The sequence below is a fragment of the Ovis canadensis genome, chromosome 2 (assembly GCF_042477335.2).
Source record: "Ovis canadensis isolate MfBH-ARS-UI-01 breed Bighorn chromosome 2, ARS-UI_OviCan_v2, whole genome shotgun sequence".
Classification (NCBI taxonomy): Eukaryota; Metazoa; Chordata; class Mammalia; order Artiodactyla; family Bovidae; genus Ovis; species Ovis canadensis.
In genome coordinates, this window is record NC_091246.1 from 87,846,345 (window position 1) to 87,864,612 (window position 18,268).

At 43.0% G+C, this 18,268-nt stretch overlaps 1 protein-coding gene across 3 annotated transcripts in view; it reads left to right on the forward strand.

Moving 5' to 3' along the window:
• Window positions 1-18,268, forward strand: part of ADAMTSL1 (ADAMTS like 1) — a 1,110,365-nt gene that overhangs the window by 991,720 nt on the left and 100,377 nt on the right. For all 3 annotated transcript variants that reach the window (XM_069576633.1, XM_069576634.1, XM_069576635.1), the window contains one exon: window positions 11,039-11,167. In XM_069576633.1, the coding sequence (XP_069432734.1) occupies window positions 11,039-11,167 (129 nt within the window). The remainder of the gene's footprint in view (window positions 1-11,038; window positions 11,168-18,268) is intronic.

An 18,268-nucleotide genomic window follows, 5' to 3' on the forward strand; every position in this document is an offset into this window, starting at 1 on the left:
AAGGAAAAGAAAAGGATTTGGTTGATAATAGATCTGTCTCTGCCATCGTGCTATTGAAAACAAAGTTGCTGTTAGCAGAGACCTGGACTTCAGACCTGAGAAAAAGTTGCTTTCAATGCTCTCTGTACTTGGCTGCACTCAAACAAGAAAACTTCATCTCCGCTGGCTCCTCTCTTCATCACCTTTATACTGGGCCAAAGATATTTTTCAAGCACATATATTCAGATTTTTTCCCACTGGATTTTGATTTTACCCAGAGTCACACATGAGGGAAAGAGGCGTGAGCCAGAGCCCAGACTATGCACAGGAATGTATTAACAGTTCAAGCATTTGCTCCCAGGGCTGCTCATCCGTCCCTGCCTGTCTCTCCAGCTGCCGGTCCTCCCAGGTCAGGACAGTGCCTGTTTGGTCGAACGCCTCTACTGTAAAGGCTGCCCAAAGTGGCACTCCCCCACATCACTGGATATTGATAGGCAAGTGTTAGCTAACGCAGGTTCACCCTCGTGCCAGGGCTGCCCTTGCTTACCACGGAGGCTCTGGACCCCCTGTTCCACCTCTTTTCAACAGGAGCCATGATCCAAAAGCTAAGCAGTTTCATGAGGTCTACAGGAATGATTCTTTCAATGCTTCTATTTCTGACTCTTGAAGAGGCTTGCTTCTTTATGTTGGTTGTGATAAATTGAAACGCTTGCCTTTGTTTCTATTTCCTTGTTCTTCTTTTATTTATATATATGACCAGTTTGCAGATTCAATGAAAGAGTGATCTGTAAGCCCTGACAATTTCCAAAAATCAATACACTTGTACTCTGCTAGCTGATGCTGACCCGCAGAGATGACCGGACTACAGCTGAACATGGTCCTAACAGTGAGGCTCCACCCACACTGCAGACATTCCATGACTACAGCTCAGCCTCTTTTTTTTTTTTTTAATTTAGGATAATGTTTTTGTTTATTGAAAGGAAAACATTGGTCCTTGTCCTGTCCATGCCCCCTATCACTTCTCTGGATCTGGCCAGAGACATTGGTGGCTGCACCCTCCCTCAGGTGGCCCCATCAGCTCCAACAGTCAGGGTGTGTGCCCCATGCTATGGGAACACAGAGTTCTAGCCCAGCGTCTGCTCAGGTATATATACCAGCTCCCTGAATCAGTCTCTTTTTTTGGTTTTGTTTTGCTCATTGTAAAAGTCTTTTTGGTCAGACCTTCTTTAACATTGTCTTAGTACAAATGTATAATTTATCATTTCACTCCGTCTCTGCATCTCTCTTTTTCCTCCAGTTAACTTCCATAATTAAAGTAGTACTAGCGGAGAAGGCAGTGGCACCCCACTCCAGTACTCTTGCCTGGAAAATCCCGTGGATGGAGGAGCCTGGTAGGCTGCAGTCCATGGGGTCGCTGGGAGTCGGACACGACTGAGCGACTTCACTTTCACTTTTCACTTTCATGCATTGGAGAAGGAAATAGCAACCCACTCCAGTGTTCTTGCCTGGAGAATCCCGGGAATGGTGGAGCCTGATGGGCTGCCATCTATGGGGCCGCACAGAGTCGGACATGACTGAAGCGACTTAGCAGCAGCAGCAGCAGCTGATGGGATTGTAATCAAGCACAAACACAGGCGTGGCCTTTCTCAGCAATACGCACATCACTAGGTATCTATCTAGGTGATTGAAAGTGGACTTAAATTATTTTTCCTTTTTCTTTTTTTAAATTTTTATTGAAATATAGTTGGTTTACAATGTTGTATTAGTTTCAGGTATACAGCAAAGTGAATCAGTTATACATGTATGTGTGTGTGTGCATGTTACCTACTCATTTCCCTCCCTGTCTCCCCTTTGGTATCCTTAACTTTGATTACAAGACCTGTGAGTCTGTTTCTGTTTTGAAAATGTGTTCATTTTTTTTAGATTCCACATAGAAGTTATATCATGTGATGTTCATCTTTCTCTGGCTTACTCCACTTAGTATAATGATCTCTAGGCCCACCCATGTTGCTGCAAATGCCATTTTGTCCTTTTTCATGGCCAAGTAATATTCCATTGTAATATGTACCGCATCCTCTTTGTCTATGCCTGTGCTGAGAGACATTTAGGTTGTTTCCATGCCTTGGCTATTGTAAATAGTGCTGCAGTGAACTTTGGAGTGCATGTTTTCAACCTGAAATTTTCTAATATTGAACTAGTGGGCTTTCAAAAAAACCTCAGCTCCTACCAGGTCTCAAGAAAAAGTAACACAGTGTAATTCGTTAATGAACAAACCTGGCTACATGTCAGAGTTGCCTCAGAATTTGTTCACAATAGAAACTAGAGCTTCTATCCCACCACCTGAGTGTCAGGTTTAGAAGGTCTAACTGTATGACTCAATAATATGTACAAGCTTTTGTAATAGATGTAGGAAGTTCAATTGATTAAGAAGAATCATGTTCAATATAAACTTCTATCAATTATAGATGCTTTGGTAACTGTGCTTTTTCTAATAGATGTAATAGGGTCAATGATTAAGAAGAATTGTGTTCAGTATAAACTTCTGTTAACTGTAAATACTTCAGTAACTCTGTGCTTTGTCTTAATAATGAAGGTAATAACACCTAAGTAGCCTGTGCTAACAAAAGTGCCTCTCGTGACAGGATGCACAGTTGTTACTTTCAGCAAAAGCTCAATGTAATTAATTAAGAGCTGGATTTAATTCAGTGACATTTTAATTTTATAGCTATACACTTGCAGCTATAAAACCACCTTTATTATTAAAATTCCTGTAGGAAAAATAACTTGGTAATTGTGAGTCTGAAACTCTCTGGTCCCTAACCTGCTTTTCCCCATTGGCAAAGTTGTTTTTATTACATAGCGAGGCAGCTATTTTATATATAGCAGGACAGATTATGTTTTTAACAAGTGTCCTGGGGGTTCTGAGGCAGCCAGTCCACAGACAAGGATTTGGGATCTCTGGTTACAAGGACCGAACTTCAGGTCAGAGTTCTGGGATCTAGTTCAGCCCTACTCTTTGCTTGGTTTCTGCCCTTGGGCAAACCCTGGGGCTTTTCTGAGCCTAAGTTCCTTGCATGCTAAGTCACTTCAGTGTCCAATTCTTTGAGACCTTATGGACCTTATGGAGCCTGCCAGGCTCCTCTAGCCATGTAATTCTCCAGGGAAGAGAACTAGAGTTGGTTGCCATGCCTTCCTCCCGGGGATCCTCCCAACACAGGGATCGAACTCGTGTTTCACGTCTCCTGCATTGGCAGGCAGGTTCTTCACCACTAGCACCACCCGGGAAGCCCTTATCTATATAAAAGATGGAAATCCTCTCCCTGCCTCTCAGGGTTATTATAACAACAAAAACAAACCCAGATAATATGCATAGTATACTACATGTACATATATATTCATTTATTAGATATTTATCAAGGACCTACTGTGTGCCAGAACTAAGTGGTAGGAATAAAGAAGAGAACAAGAGGGATGTGATCCCTGATTTTAGGGAAGTTACCTGGTGAGGAGTGAGAGGCAGAGAACACACAAGTAAGATAACTTTGGGTAGTTCTAGTGCTTAGGAAGAAAGTAAAATTGGCAGCGAGCTATGTAATGATAGGCAGGGGAGTGGTGGCATGCGTGCTTCATATGGCATGTTGGAGGCCCCAGTAGGAGGTGACATTTGTGTGGAAACATGAATGACCAGAAGATAACTGTGCAGAAGTCTTCAGGTGGAGGATGTCGGGGAAAGGGAACAGCTGGGACAAATGTGCTGATGTTCCAGAGGAAGGGACCGAAGGCCAGTGTGGCCAGAGACACAGCAATCCATGGGGAGTGTGACCTCAGTGAGATAAGGAGCTAGGATGTAGGCAGCTGGCCTGAACACCTAGAGGATAGTTGGTCATGAATGGAAGCTTGAAATTTTGTTCTAACTACACTGAAAAAGTACTAGATAATCTAAGCAGAGACACTGTGTGATCTGATTCATGTTTTAGAAAGATCACGCTCAGTTCAGTTCAGTCTCTCAGTCATGTTCGACTCTGCGACCCATGAACACAGCACTCCAGGCCTCTCTGTCCATCACCAACTCCCGGAGTTTACCCAAACCCATGTCCATTGAGTCAGTGATGTCATCCAACCATCTCATCCTCTGTCATCCCATTCTCCTCCTGCCCGCAATCCCTCCCAGCATCAGGGTCTTCTCAAATGAGTCAGCTCTTCGCATGAGGTGGCCAAAGTATTGGAGTTTCAGCTTCACCATCAATCCTTCCAATGAACACCCAGGACTGATCTCCTTTAGGATGGACTGGTTCGATCTCCTTGCAGTCCAAGGGACTCTCAAGCGTCTTCTCCAACACCACAGTTCAAAAGCATCAATTCTTTGGCGCTCAGCTTTCTTCACAGTCCAACTCTCACATCCATACATGACCACTGGAAAAACCGTACCCTTGACTAAATGGACCTTTGTTGGCAAAGTAATGTCTCTGCTTTTTAATATGCTGTCTAGGTTGGTCATAACTTCCTTCCAAGGAGTAAACGTCTTTTAATTTCATGGCTACAGTCACAATCTGCAGTGATTTTGGAGCCCAGAAAAATAAAGCCCACCACTGTTTCCACTGTTTCCCCATCTATTTCCCATGAAGTGATGGGACCAGATGCCATGATCTTAGTTTTCTGAATGTTGAGCTTTAAGCCAACTTTTTCACTCTCCTCTTTCATATTCATCAAGAGGCTCTTTAGTTCTCCTTCACTTTCTGCCATAAGGATGGTGTCATCTGCATATCTCAGGTTATTGATATTTCTCCCAACAATCTTGATTCCAGCTTGTGCTTCCTCCAGCTCAGTGTTTCTCATGACGTACTCTGCATATAAGTTAAATAAACAGGGTGACAATATACAGCCTTGACGTACTCCTTTTCCTATTTGGAACCAGTCTGTTGGCTCATGTCCAGTTCTAACTATTGCTTCCTGACCTGCATACAGATTTCTCAAGAGGCAGGTCAGGTGGTCTGGTATTCCCATCTCTTTCAGAATTTTCCACAGTTTATTGTGATCCACACAGTCAAAGGCTTTGGCATAGTTATTAAAGCAGAAATAGATGTTTTTCTGGAACTCTCTTGCTTTTTCCATGATCCAGTGGATGTTGGCAATTTGATCTCTGGTTCCTCTGCCTTTTCTAAAACCAGCTTGAACATCAGGGAGTTCACGGTTCACGTATTGCTGAAGCCTGGCTTGGAGAATTTTGAGCATTACTTTACTAGCGTGTGAGATGAGTGCAACTGTGCGGTAGTTTGAGCATTGTTTGGCATTGCCTTTCTTTGGAATTGGAATGAAAACTGACCTTTTCCAGTCCGTGGCCACTGCTGAGTTTTCCAAATTTGATGGCATATTGAGTGCAGCACTTTCACACCATCATCTTTTAGGATTTGAAATAGTTCAACTGGAATTCTGTCACCTTCACTGGCTTTGTAGTGATGCTTCCTAAGGCCCACTTGACTTCACATTCCAGGATGTCTGGCTCTAGATGAGTGATCACACCATCATGATTTCTTGGCATGAAGATCTTTTTTATACAGTTCTTCTGTGTATGCTTGGCACCTCTTAATATCTTCTGCTTCTGTTAGGTCCATACCATTTCTGTCCTTTATTGAGCCTGTCTTTGCATGAAATGTTCCCTTGGTGTCTCTAATTTTCTTGAAGAGATCTCTGTTCTTTCCAGTTCTATTGCTTTCCTCTGTTTCTTTGCACTGATCACTGAGGAAGGCTTTCTTATCTCTCCTTGCTGTTGTTTGGAACTCTGCATTCAAATGGGTATACCTTTCCTTTTCTCCTTTGCTTTTCGAATCTCTTCTTTTCACAGCTACTTGTAGGGCCTCCTCAGACAGCTATTTTGCTTTTTTCCATTTCTTTTTCTTAGGGATGGTCTCCTGTACAGGGTCGTGAACCTCTGTCCATAGTTCATCAAGCGCTCTATCAGATCTAGTCCCTTAAATGTAACTCTCACTTCCACTGTATAATTGTAAGGGATTTTATTTAGGTCATACCTGAATGGTCTAGTGGTTTTCCCTACTTTCTTCAATTTAAGTCTGAATTTTTCAATAAGGAGTTCATGATCTGAGCCACAGTCAGCTCCTGGTCTTGTTTTTGCTGACTGTATAGAGCTTCTCCATCTTTGGCTGCAAAGACTATAATCAGGCTGATTTCGGTGTTGACCGTCTGGTGATGTCCATGTGTAGAATCTTCTGTTGTGTTGTTGGAAGAGGGTGTTTGCTATGACCAGTGCATTCTCTTCCCAAAACTCTATCAGCCTTTGCCCTGCTTCATTCTGTACTCTGAGGCCAAAATTGCCTGTTACTCCAGGTGTTTCTTGACTTCCTACTTTTGCATTCCAGTCCCCTATAATGAAAAGAATATCTTTTCTGGGTGTTAGTTATAAAAGGTCTTGTAGGTCTTCATAGAACCATTCAACTTCAGCTTCTTCAGTGTTCCTGGTTGGGACATAGACTTGGATTACTGTGATATTGAATGGGTTGTCTTGGAAACAAACAGAGATCATTTTGTCGCTCTTGAGATTGCGTCCAAGTACTGCATTTCAGACTCTTTTGTTGACTATGGTGGCTACTCCATTTCTTCTAAGGGATTCTTGCCCACAGTAGTAGATATAATGGTCATCTGAGTTAAATTCACCCATTACAGTCCATTTTAGTTGGCTAATTCCTAAATGTCAACATTCACTCTTGCCGTCTCCTATTTGACCATTTCCAAATTGCCTTGATTCATGGACCTAACATTCCAGGTTCCTATGCAATATTGCTCTTTATAGCATTGGACCTTGCTTCTATCATCAGTCACATCCACAACTGGGTGGTATTTTTGCTTTGGCTCCATTTCTTCATTCTTTCTGGAGTTATTTCTCCACTGATCTCTAGTAGCATATTGGACACCTACCAAACTGGGGAGTTCATCTTTCAGTGTCCTATCTTTTTGACTTTTCATACTGTTCATGGGATTCTCAAGGTAAGAATACTGAAGTGGTTTGCATTTTGTCAGACCTCTCCACCATGACCCATCCATCTTGGGTGGCCCTACACAGCATGGCTGTTTCATTGAGTTAGACAAGATTGTGGTCCATGTGATTAGAATGGTTAGTTTTCTGTGATTCTGTGTTAGTTTTCTGAAGATCACCCTGGCTGTCACCAGAAGAGACTATCAATGAAGGGGCAGTCAGAACAAGGAAACCAGTGAGGCTGACTGACCAGACTGATTGGTAGAGTGGTCCAGCCAGAGAACATGGCAACATCAGATTATAGCAACGATGGGCTAGTGAGATTCAAGGTATTTTTGATGTTAGAGCCAGGAGCCTTTTAGTGTCAGGAGGTAAAGTCAATAGGCCCATATTAATTCAGTATCATTCTCACTGCATTCTCTCATTATCAACATCCATTAATTAGTCTCAACACTAAGTATGAAATCACTCATCTTCACATCAGGTCATAAATATTCTCAAACATATGAATAGTGGTTAAATAAGGGAAAAAGCACATACACAATCTCAAACACATTGAATATAGGTGAAATAAGGGAAAAGGTGCCTAAGCAATCAGAACAGGGAGAGCCTGTGCATATATTCAAAGGTGAATTTCTCAGAACATTCTCCAGTTTCTGTCCTTCGACATAATTCCAATAAGCTAATAACCTATGCCTAGAAGGCACGGCGGAGCCTGGTGGGCTGCCGTCTATGGGGTCGCACAGAGTCGGACACGACTGAAGTGACTTAGCAGCAGCAGCAGCAGCAGAAGGCAATTAAAGGGAAGAGGAGAAGAAAGAGGAATGGCTTCTGATATGAGGCAATGTGGCAGTGTACACAGGAAGGGAAGGGAAATAGCCGATGAAGAAAACCCAACATGTGAGAAGCAGGTGTGCGACTCTGAAGGGCATTGGAGAATGATGGTTTTCTTCACAGTTAATGGAGGCGCAGAGGAGTGAATGCCATTGTAGACCATCTCGCCTACAAAATGGATGAAAGAAAATGAAATCCATTTGACTTACAAAAAGTTAAGCTTTGAGTATATGAAAATTATCTCACGTAGACCCTTATTTCCCCAAGGTGCTCAATAAATGTATCTTTTCATTGTATTTAATGATCATGTACATGAAGTACTGTATTTTTAGCCCCACCTGATAAAGGCCCATTAAAGTATAACATACACAGAACTGCTACATCTGGGAAGATGGCATAGATCTTTTCCCCTATTCTTCCTGGTAGATGCAAGTTAAATCCAGACGTTCTATATAAAACATAAGGAGACTGAGAGTGGAGAGGAGAAAGCAGACTGGCTAGGGTCTGTGGGTGCTGAGGAAGGACACAAGTGTGACTTCACTGGGTTTGGGGGTGAGGGGGGGCTTGTTTGTTTGTTTGTATCATAAATCTCAAACTTGGAGCTGAAGAAGGTGGCTATCAGGAAATAAACAGGAACAGAATAAAAAGTCCCCACTAAAGCTTGCTCCCTCTACCCAAAAGACCAGGAAAGGGACAGCCTAGCAGGGCAGTGAACTCTTAGAAAATGCTGCTCTGTTTCAAACACCACAGAAAGCTGTGGGGTCCACTACTACCCATCCCAGCAAAGCCTGAATGGAAAGATTGGACTCCTCATCCAACTGGAACGTGGTTCCCCAAGACCCCTGGACAGAGAAGTTGGATTCAGTCCCCACAAGGGTGCAATGTGGAGAACATGGGGACCTGGGGCTTCTCTCCTCACCCTGCAGTGCCCCTCTTCCCTCTGGGGTGGTGGTAGAGGAAGCCTCCTGGAGAGTTAGGACTTTGGCCCATACCAGCAGTAACAACACCCTTCCCACAGCAGAGTTGGTGGGGAGCCAGAAGCTCTGCCCGGGCCCAGCAGTTAAGAGGAGCCCCCACATAGGTCACAGAGGAGGCCAAGTGGAGTACGTGGACTTCTGCCTCCACTGGGGAATAACCAGGTGGCACCTCCCTCCCCCCTACCTGAGTGGTTTCAGAGAACAGCAGCTAAAACAGATTTTAATAAGGTCCAAAGTTGCAGAGCATGATATGAAAATGTCCAGATTCCAAATGGAAAATCACTCATCATACTAAAATCCCACTTTTATCAACACTGTTTATTCAACATAGTGATGGAAGTTCTGTCTGATGAAATAATCTGAGAAAAGGAAATAAAAGGCATATACATCAAAGGGAAGGAATAAAACTGTTTGCAGAGAAATGATTGCCTTCTAAGAAAATACCAGGGATTGTAAAAAGAAAAAGTTATAGAACTAACATATGAGTTTAGTAAGTTTACACTCTGTATAAAACTCAACTGTTTCTATATACCAGCAATGAACATATGAACACTGAAATTAAAAATACAATATCATTTACCATCCCTTGAAAAAAGAATAATTGGGTATAAATCTAACAAATACAAGACTTGTGTACTAGAAACTACAAAACTCTGATGAAAGAAAGGAGATATAAATAAATCGACACACAATGTTCATGGGTTGGAAGACTCAACACAGTAAAGATGTCAGTTATCTCTAAAATAATGTATGTTTGTGTATTTCCTATCAAAATCACAGCAAAATTTTATAGTTGTAGATAATATTATTCTAAGATGTATGTAGAAAAGCAAAGAAACTAGAATAGCAAACAAGAATAAAGTGGGAAGAATCAGATTCAAGAATCAATTTCAAGATAATTATATAATTACAGTAATTAAGACTGTGTGGTATTGGTATCTTGAAACTGACTGGAACAGAAGGAGAATGTAGAAGTAGAACCACAAAAATATACCCAGATGATTTTGAAAAACAGCAAAAGCAATTCAGTGGAAGAAAGATAACTTGTTCAATTAATGGTCATGGGACAATTGTGTATCCATAGGCAAAAAACAAACTTTGACCTAAATCTCGTACCTTATACAAAAGTTAACTCAGAATATATCACAGACCTTGCATGTATATGTATGGCTGAGTCCCTTTGCTGTCCACCTGAAACTATCACAACATTGCTAATTGACTATACTCCAACATAAAATTAAAAGTTCAAAAATAAAAATGAAGGTAAAAATCAAATGCTGACAAGAATGCAGAAAAACCACATCCCTTATATATTACTGGTGGAAATGTAAAATGATACAGCCACTTGGGGAAACAGTTCAGCAGTTCCTTAGAAATCTAAACATGTAACTACCATGTGACCTAGCAATTACTCTCCTGGGCATTTTTCCCAGAGGAAATGAAGACAAATGTTCACACAAAAACTTGGAGAGGAATGTTTTTATATGTTTATTTGAACAGCCAAAATGTGGACACAACCAATGTGTCCTTCAGTAGGTAAATGGCTGAACATACCTGGTACATCCATACCATGGGATACTACTCAGCAATAAAAGGGAACAAACTGCTGATACATGCCACCATACCATGTTAGACCTGGAAGAATCTCCAGAGAGTCACTCTGAGCGAAAAAAAAGCCAATCAAAAAAAGTCACATATGGTATGATTCCATTTATATAACATTCTTGAAATGACAAAAGTATAAGAAATAGAGAACAGATTAATGGTTGCCAAAGGATTAAGGCAGGGCTGGGATCAATATGAGGGATCCTTGTAGCCCTGGAAATGTAGTGTCAATGTCCTAGTCATGATATCATAAGATATCAGTAAGATCCTGCCATTGGCGGAAACTGGGTAAAGAGTACACAGTATTGCTCTATGTTATTTCTTATAACTGAATGTGAATCTGCAACTATCTCAAAAATTTAATTCCATTAAAATGGAATCTATTAAACCTTGTCAGTTTAATGGTAAGATGTACAAGTCATCCGAACTGTTGCCTTGCTCCGGCCTCAGATTCTTCAATCCTTATTCTTTTCTGACGATTCTGTGGTAGCTAGATAAGCAGATGGGTGGATGGTTTTTATAGTTACAGTCAGAAAAGGAAAACAATGGTCAGTGGAAAAAGATGGGTCTATCCCTTGTTCATTGTCGATCATGTTTCAAGGGAGTGCCCAAAGCCCCTCATCTAATAAAATGTCACATTCCGTCTCACCCTCAGGAAAGCCACTAGTGAAAACATCCCGAGAGGTGGTGATCAACACGGAGGAGCCTGCAATCACGGTTGATGTAGGAAGCACCGTCAGAACAGTGCAAGGTGTGAATGTGACTGTTAACTGCCAAGCTGCAGGTAAGAAATGCATCCTTTTTTTTTTAATTTATACACCTGTGGCAGATTCATGCTGATGTATGGCAAAACCAGTACAATATTGTTAAGTAAAAAAAAGAAAAAATAATTTATTTATTTTAATTGGAGGCTAAAGCCTCTTGATGAAAGTGATAGAAGAGAGTGAAAAAGTTGGCTTAAAGCTCAACATTCAGAAAACGAAGATCATGGCATCTGGTCCCATCACTTCATGGGAAATAGATGGGGAAACAGTGGAAACAGTGTCAGACTTTATTTTGGGGGGCTCCAAATTCACTGCAGATGGTGATTGCAGCCATAAAATTAAAAGACGCTTACTCCTTGGAAGAAGAATCATGACCAACCTAGATAGTATATTCAAAAGCAGAGACATTACTTTGCCGACTAAGGTCCGTCTAGTCAAGGCTATGGTGTTTCCTGTGGTCATGTATGGATGTGAGAGTTGGACTGTGAGAAGGCTGAGCCCCAAAGAATTGATGCTTTTGAACTGTGGTGTTGGAGAAGACTCTTGAGAGTCCCTTGGACTGCAAGGAGATCCAACCAGTCCATTCTGAAGGAGATCAGCCCTGGGATTTCTTTGGAAGGAATGATGCTAAAGCTGAAACTCCTGTACCTTGGCCACCTCATGCGAAGAGTTGACTCATTGGAAAAGACTCTGATGCTGGAAGGGATTGGGGGCAGGAGGAGAAGGGGGCGACCAAGGATGAGATGGCTGGATGGCATCACTGACTCGATGGTCATGAGTCTGAGTGAACTCTGGGAGTTGGTGATGGACAGGGAGGCCTGGCATGCTGCGATTCATGGGGCTGCAAAGAGTCGGACACAACTGAGCGACTGAACTGAACTGAATTACTTTACAATATTGTATTGGTTTTGCCATACATCAACATGAATCCGCCTCGAGTATACACGTGTTCCCAATCCTGAACCCCCCTCCCACCTCCCTCCCCATACCATCCCTCTGGGTCATCCCAGTGCACCAGCCCCAAGTATCCTGTATCCTGCATCAAACCTGGACTGGCGATTCATTTCTTATATTATATGTGTTTCAATTCATTTTTTCAGATATTAATGGAACCCTGTGCTAGGTTGCGGAGAAGGCAATGGCACCCCACTCCAGTACTCTTGCCTGGAAAATCCCATGGACGGAGGAGCCTGGTGGGCTGCAGTCCACGGGGTCGCTAACAGTCGGACACGACTGAGCGACTTCACTTTCACTTTTCACTTTCATGCATTGGAGAAGGAAATGGCAACCCACTCCAGTATTCTTGCCTGGAGAGTCCCAGGGACGGGGGAGCCTGGTGGTCTTCCATCTCTGGGGTCGCACAGAGTCGGACACGACTGAAGCGACTTAGCAGCAGCAGCAGCAGCAGCAGTGCTAGGTTGGGGGCTGAAAGGATAGTACAAATTCTGCTTTCAGGGAATTGGGGCTACTAGGGAAAGTCAAGCACACTCAGTCACTCTGAAAGTGGAAAGTGCTACTGAAGTTGATCAGAGGAAAACTGGGATAGATGAGGGAGAAGAGGTTCTTTTTATCTCTATCCCACATACTGGTGGAACATGCGCATGCAAGGATGGGGACAAAGGGTGTTTCAATGGACTAAAGAATGTAAGAAAAATCATGTACGTAGGGAAGCTGCAGGACTTCAAGGGAAATGTGACCGCTTTGGTCTAGTGGAATCCTGGAGCCCAGAGATGGGGTGGGTAAAGGGGCTTAAACTTTAGTCACGTGAGTTGCAACTGTGCCATGGGAGACTCTGAACATTTGGATGAGGAATTCAGACAAAGCAGGTTGGAAGTGGAATTAGGGGTTATGCAGTGTATAAAATAGGTTGAAGGAAAAAAAAAATACTGAGACAGAGGGGCCAGTTAAGAAACCATAGTAGTTTAGGGACTTCCCCAATGGACCACTGACTGGGAATTTGCCTTGCAGTGCAGGGGACATGGGTTTGATCCTTGGTCAGAGAACTAAGACCCCACATTTTTGTGGGGCAGCTGAGCCCACATGCCACAACTAAGACTTCATGCAGCCAAATATATATATAAATATATAAATATATAAATATATATATATAAACCCACAGTAGTTTAGATGGAACAGTGGTAAAGAATCTGCCTGCCCAGCAGGAGACATGAGCTCCACCCCAGGATGGGGAAGATCCCCTGGAGAAGGAAATGGCAACCCACTCCAGTATTCTTGCCTTAGCGATGAACAGCAGTAGTTTAGAGCAGAGGTACCGGGGGCCTAAACTCAGGACAGTCGTCGTGGAAAGCTCAGGAGTGGTTGGCAGGCGTAAGACCAACAGCAACCTGGAGCTTACGTTCAAGGTGGGTGGGTGGTGGTGGTTTAGTGTCTGACTCTTGTAACCTCATGGACTGTAGCCCACCAGGCTCCTCTGTCCATGGGATTTCCCAGGCAAGAGTACTGGAATGGGTTACCATTTCCTGCTCCAAGGGATCTTCCAAACCCAAAGATCAAACCCAGTTCTCCTGCATTGCAGGCAGATTCTTCCCTGCTGAGCCAGCAGGGAAGCTCCTCTCCGAGGTGCAGAGTCATTTATGCAAACAGCCAGTGCTCTTGGGCATGTGATATAAATGTTGCCCTTGGGTAGCTCTTGTAAACTCAGAGGCCTCTAGGGACCAGAAGGTCAGAAAGTGGAGGAGTAGACCAGAGGAGGTGGCAATATGCCCTTCATAAAGGCATTTACCTTCAATTTAAAAACAGAAAACACCCAAAGCTCAGCTGCCAATTGTCCCTTCCTGTGAACTGCTAGCCTGTCTGCCCTAAGGGTTTCCACTGTCATGATACAAAGGGGAAATAGATGACTCCCATGCCAGGGCCCAGCGACAGCCCCCCGATTGCTGTCCTCATCAGATATACCTTCCCATGGCACCCCAACCAATGTTCCCACGTCATACCCTATCTGAAAAGAGGACAGGCGTTGGCACCCCCTGTTCTGGGTGTTTCTTCGTCTTAGATCTCAGCCCCAGCTTCGGATAGTTCACCTCCGCCTGTGATTTATAAGGCCAGAGAGAACCCATTTTAGAAGTAGGAGGAAGATCTTCTGCAGCATGTTTTTTCCTAAGAACAGACAGGTCTGGTTTTCTCTGAAATCTTCTGGTAGCTCTAGGAAGCCCAAAATATAAATCTCTCTCTGTCGTAATACACTAGCTTCTTCTTGGTAAAGCGGCCCTTGGCCCGTGCATCCAGCCGCCTCAGTGAAAGCCTGTAGAACTAAATCCCTTCAGGCTCTGTACTCTCAGTCAGGGTGTCCCAGGAATGAGTTGCCGCTCTGTACGCAGACTGCTGGTAAAGGCCAGATCCTTTATGCAGGACCATCACTCCCCATCTGATCTCTAGGAACATGTGCCTTGAAGACAGCACACCAACTGGAGATAAGATGGGTCTCCCAATATAATGGACCATATTGGGTCTCCTCTTGAGTGTTGGGACTGGTAGGACTAAAAGAGTGGGAAGCAAAGGGCAGCAAAATCAGGACTTGAGCATCTGAAGGAGGTTGAGAAAACCAGAATTCAGGTGGAAATTTATCACAGGAAAACTAGAAAAGTCAAAACAGCTTTGGTCAGCTCTTCTGGGCCACCCAGTGCCATGTCTCCAACTTGACCCAGAGATTCACTCTTGGTAACCTGATAGTGAAATCCTAGGTTGTAAGGTCCAGTTTTTGCCTGGCCATGCACATTACATTACAAAAAACTTAGTGTTATTCATAGGACCATTTGTATTAATCATAGTTAAATAAAATAAATGTGTCTCTGTCATTGTGCCTTTTATTAGATAAGGTTTTTATTCAACATGGGCTTCCCTTGTAGCTCAGTTGGTAAAGAATCTGTCTACAATGAGGGAGACCTGGGTTCAATCCTTGGGTTGGGAAGATCTCCTGGAAAAGGGAAAGGCTTCCCGCTCCAGTATTCTGGCCTGAGGAATTCCATGGACATGTATAGTCCATGGGGTCACAAAGAGTTGGACATGACTGAGTGACTTTCACTTTCACTTTCACTTTTATTCAACATAGATGGGAAAGAGCCTGCTTTTGATTAAACTGTTGGTCTGTGAATTTACTGGACAAAGAAATCATTCTTGAGCTGAGTCTCCAGTCGAAATACTGACAGCTATAATACCAAATAGCAAAAGAAACTATTTTTACTTTGATGCTACAAGTGGCCTTTATGACTCTCTTGTGACATAATTTCAATGGCTATATAATAGTATATTTTAAGACTATTACATAATTTACATAGAATAACTCGTGTCCTTGCATGTTTGAGTTGTTAGCAGTTTTTCATTAAATATCTTTTGCACATGTATGCTTTCAACATGTAAAATGCAGACTCACAAATTATTCCCAACCCTTAAACATAAAAACCATTAAACAACAAGTATGATGAGGCTTTTTCTTGAAAAGTGATTCAGTCTCTTATACCACTCCCATACTTGTTCTCTATTGGAGAAGAATTCAGAAAACGGAATGTGAGATAAGGGGTTAGAGGAGGAGGAAGAGTTTCAGTCATTGGGAATAGGATGTGCAAAGGGCCTGAGGTAGAAAGAGTATGTTGCATTTGAAAGAGTGAAATGTGGCTGGCTTGGCTGTAAGATGGAGAGACTAGAAGACAGTAGGGTGACTTGTAGTTGAGAGGTGGGGGACAGTAGGCAGGAGCTAAATCTTATGCTTTCCTAGGTTATGGTACATTTTGGAACAGGGGAAGCTTTTGAAGACTTACCTAGGATATAAAATTGTCAGGACTAGTCATGTAGAAATAAATAGTTGAGGAGTCAATGATGGGCAGTGTATTAGCCAGGAAAGGCTAATGGTAACAGGTAGACCCCCAAATGTATAATGATGACTCAAACACAATAGAAGTTTATTACTTGCCTACCTAGGAGTCCAAAGAGTGGTCCTGGTCAGCTCAAGGGGAGGGGATCTGCCCCCCACAGTCCTTCAGCATCCCTGGACACTGGTGGTTCTGTTATCCTGAATACATGCCTTCAAAGGTCTCCCCAAAGGTTCTCTCTACCCTGTCAGTAAGACGAGGAGAAAACAAAGTGTAGAGGATGGTTGAAATGGTTTTAAGGGTGATACTAGGCAAACCGGAACAAACGTTTTTGGCCAAGCCAGTAGCACGCATTACTGCTTCTCACATCCCTTCTTAATCACATGGCCACTCACCGCTACCAAGGGCTGTTGGGGAATGTTGCCAGGCTGAGGAGGAGGAGGTATTAGTCGCTCAGTCGTGTCCGACTCTTTTGTGATCCCATGTACTGTAGCCCGCCAGGCTCCTCTGTCTGTGGGATTCTCCAGGCAAGAATATTGGAGTAGGTTGCCATTCCCTTCCCCAGGGGATCTTTCCAACCCAGGGATTGAACCCAGGTTTCCTGCATTGCAAGCAGATTCCTTACCATCTGAGCTACCAGGGAAGCCCAGGCTGGGTACCCAGAAAAAAGAAGGAATATCTATCAGCATCTGTCACAGTGAGTGTGAAGAAATGTGCAAGATTGAAAGCCTCTTTACCAGACTGCCATGGTTCTTTAGAATAATCGCTCAGATTGACATTTAAGTTACTATATTCTTCCCTTGTCTTGCACCAAGCCTTTAGAGAAATTTCTAGAACTTATCATGTCAAGGTGTGCCTTTCAGTGGATGCCCCACCTGAAGATGTTGACAAGGTGTCAGGGTGCAGGCAGCCTTCCAAGTATAACAAGTGGTCTAGTTAACAGGAATATCCTATCTGGGATTTTAAAAAAGATTATTATAGCATCACCCTACCTGGCAGCTCAGTGGATATTAAAAGCACTAATCCTCATAATCAAGTCAAGTTACAGCCCATTATGACTACACTCATTTATTGATCCTTTCAAGCAGCAGGGAGACCACTGTGTTGTTGATAAGATATGCCACAGAGCAGGAAAAGTAAAAGCAGGTCCTTTCACTTCCTATTTTAGACACAGATCATACCAGGGAGTCCAGAGTGTGGAGCCTATCTGGCTAACTTGTCAACAGTATAGCTGTGCACTTTGCTCTTCAGTAGAGTGTATTTTTTGTCACTTTTCAAACATTTCTTTCTGTAGAATGTGCTGTCATATCACAACAGGCTAGGGAAAAAAATCATCTACAACCTGATAGGCTTCTCACCAAGAAGTGTACTAACAATGGATTCTAGAAACTTCCCTCCTAACAATAACCTTGATGTTACGATTACAGTAGAAAGGTTAATTCCAAAAGCAGAAAGCATTTAGGGATTGACACCAGAGATAACATGCAGCAATTCAGAGCTTCTCACGGGAGGCAGTCTCGAATACTGGCAGACAGTGTCATGTACTTGGTAGGATGGGGGTTTCATGGCATCAGATATACTGAGTTTGGATCCCTGCCTGCCATCTGTAGGTCACCGATTGGTGGCAAAGTGGAGAGGGACTCTGTCCTCATGTAATCATTCAGGAATCCAGACTAATGTCTCTTGGGGCAGATTTCATAATCTTTTCGAGTCCCAATTTCCTCATCAGTAAAATGGGGTTGATAACAATGCTTCATGGTAACTGTGTGATTCTGTATGACATGTTTATTAAATGTCTGGCTTATAGCAAATATTCAGTTAATGTTCTTTCTCCCTCTAATGTGTTCGGGATACGTATAGCTTCTGGCCTCAGTGCATTCCTGCTGTCTCGGTGTTCTAAGCATCTTGGTTAGGCATGTGTATCTGGTTACCTTTTCAAGGGCCTCTGGCGTGTATGAGGGCTGATTATATTTTCTGAGGCATCATTGTCATGTCTTGAGAGAAAAAGAAAAAAGATGCCTCATTCCTTTTTTTTTTCCTGTTCCCTTGTTCCACCTTTGTAATACATCGCAATCAGTCATGGCAGGGCTGGCTGTCATTCCAAAGCATCTTTTTGGTGTCATTCTCTTTAAGGCACACAATCCCAGGCAGGAATCCTTCAAACTGTGACACCAGCAGCACTGGTAAATTATTGATGCAGGTCTGTGTTTGAATGAGTCTAGGAGAGGTTTGCTACTCTGTCACAGAATGGTCCTTGTAACATGCGGCTTCCCTCAGCACTGCGGTCACTCTGTG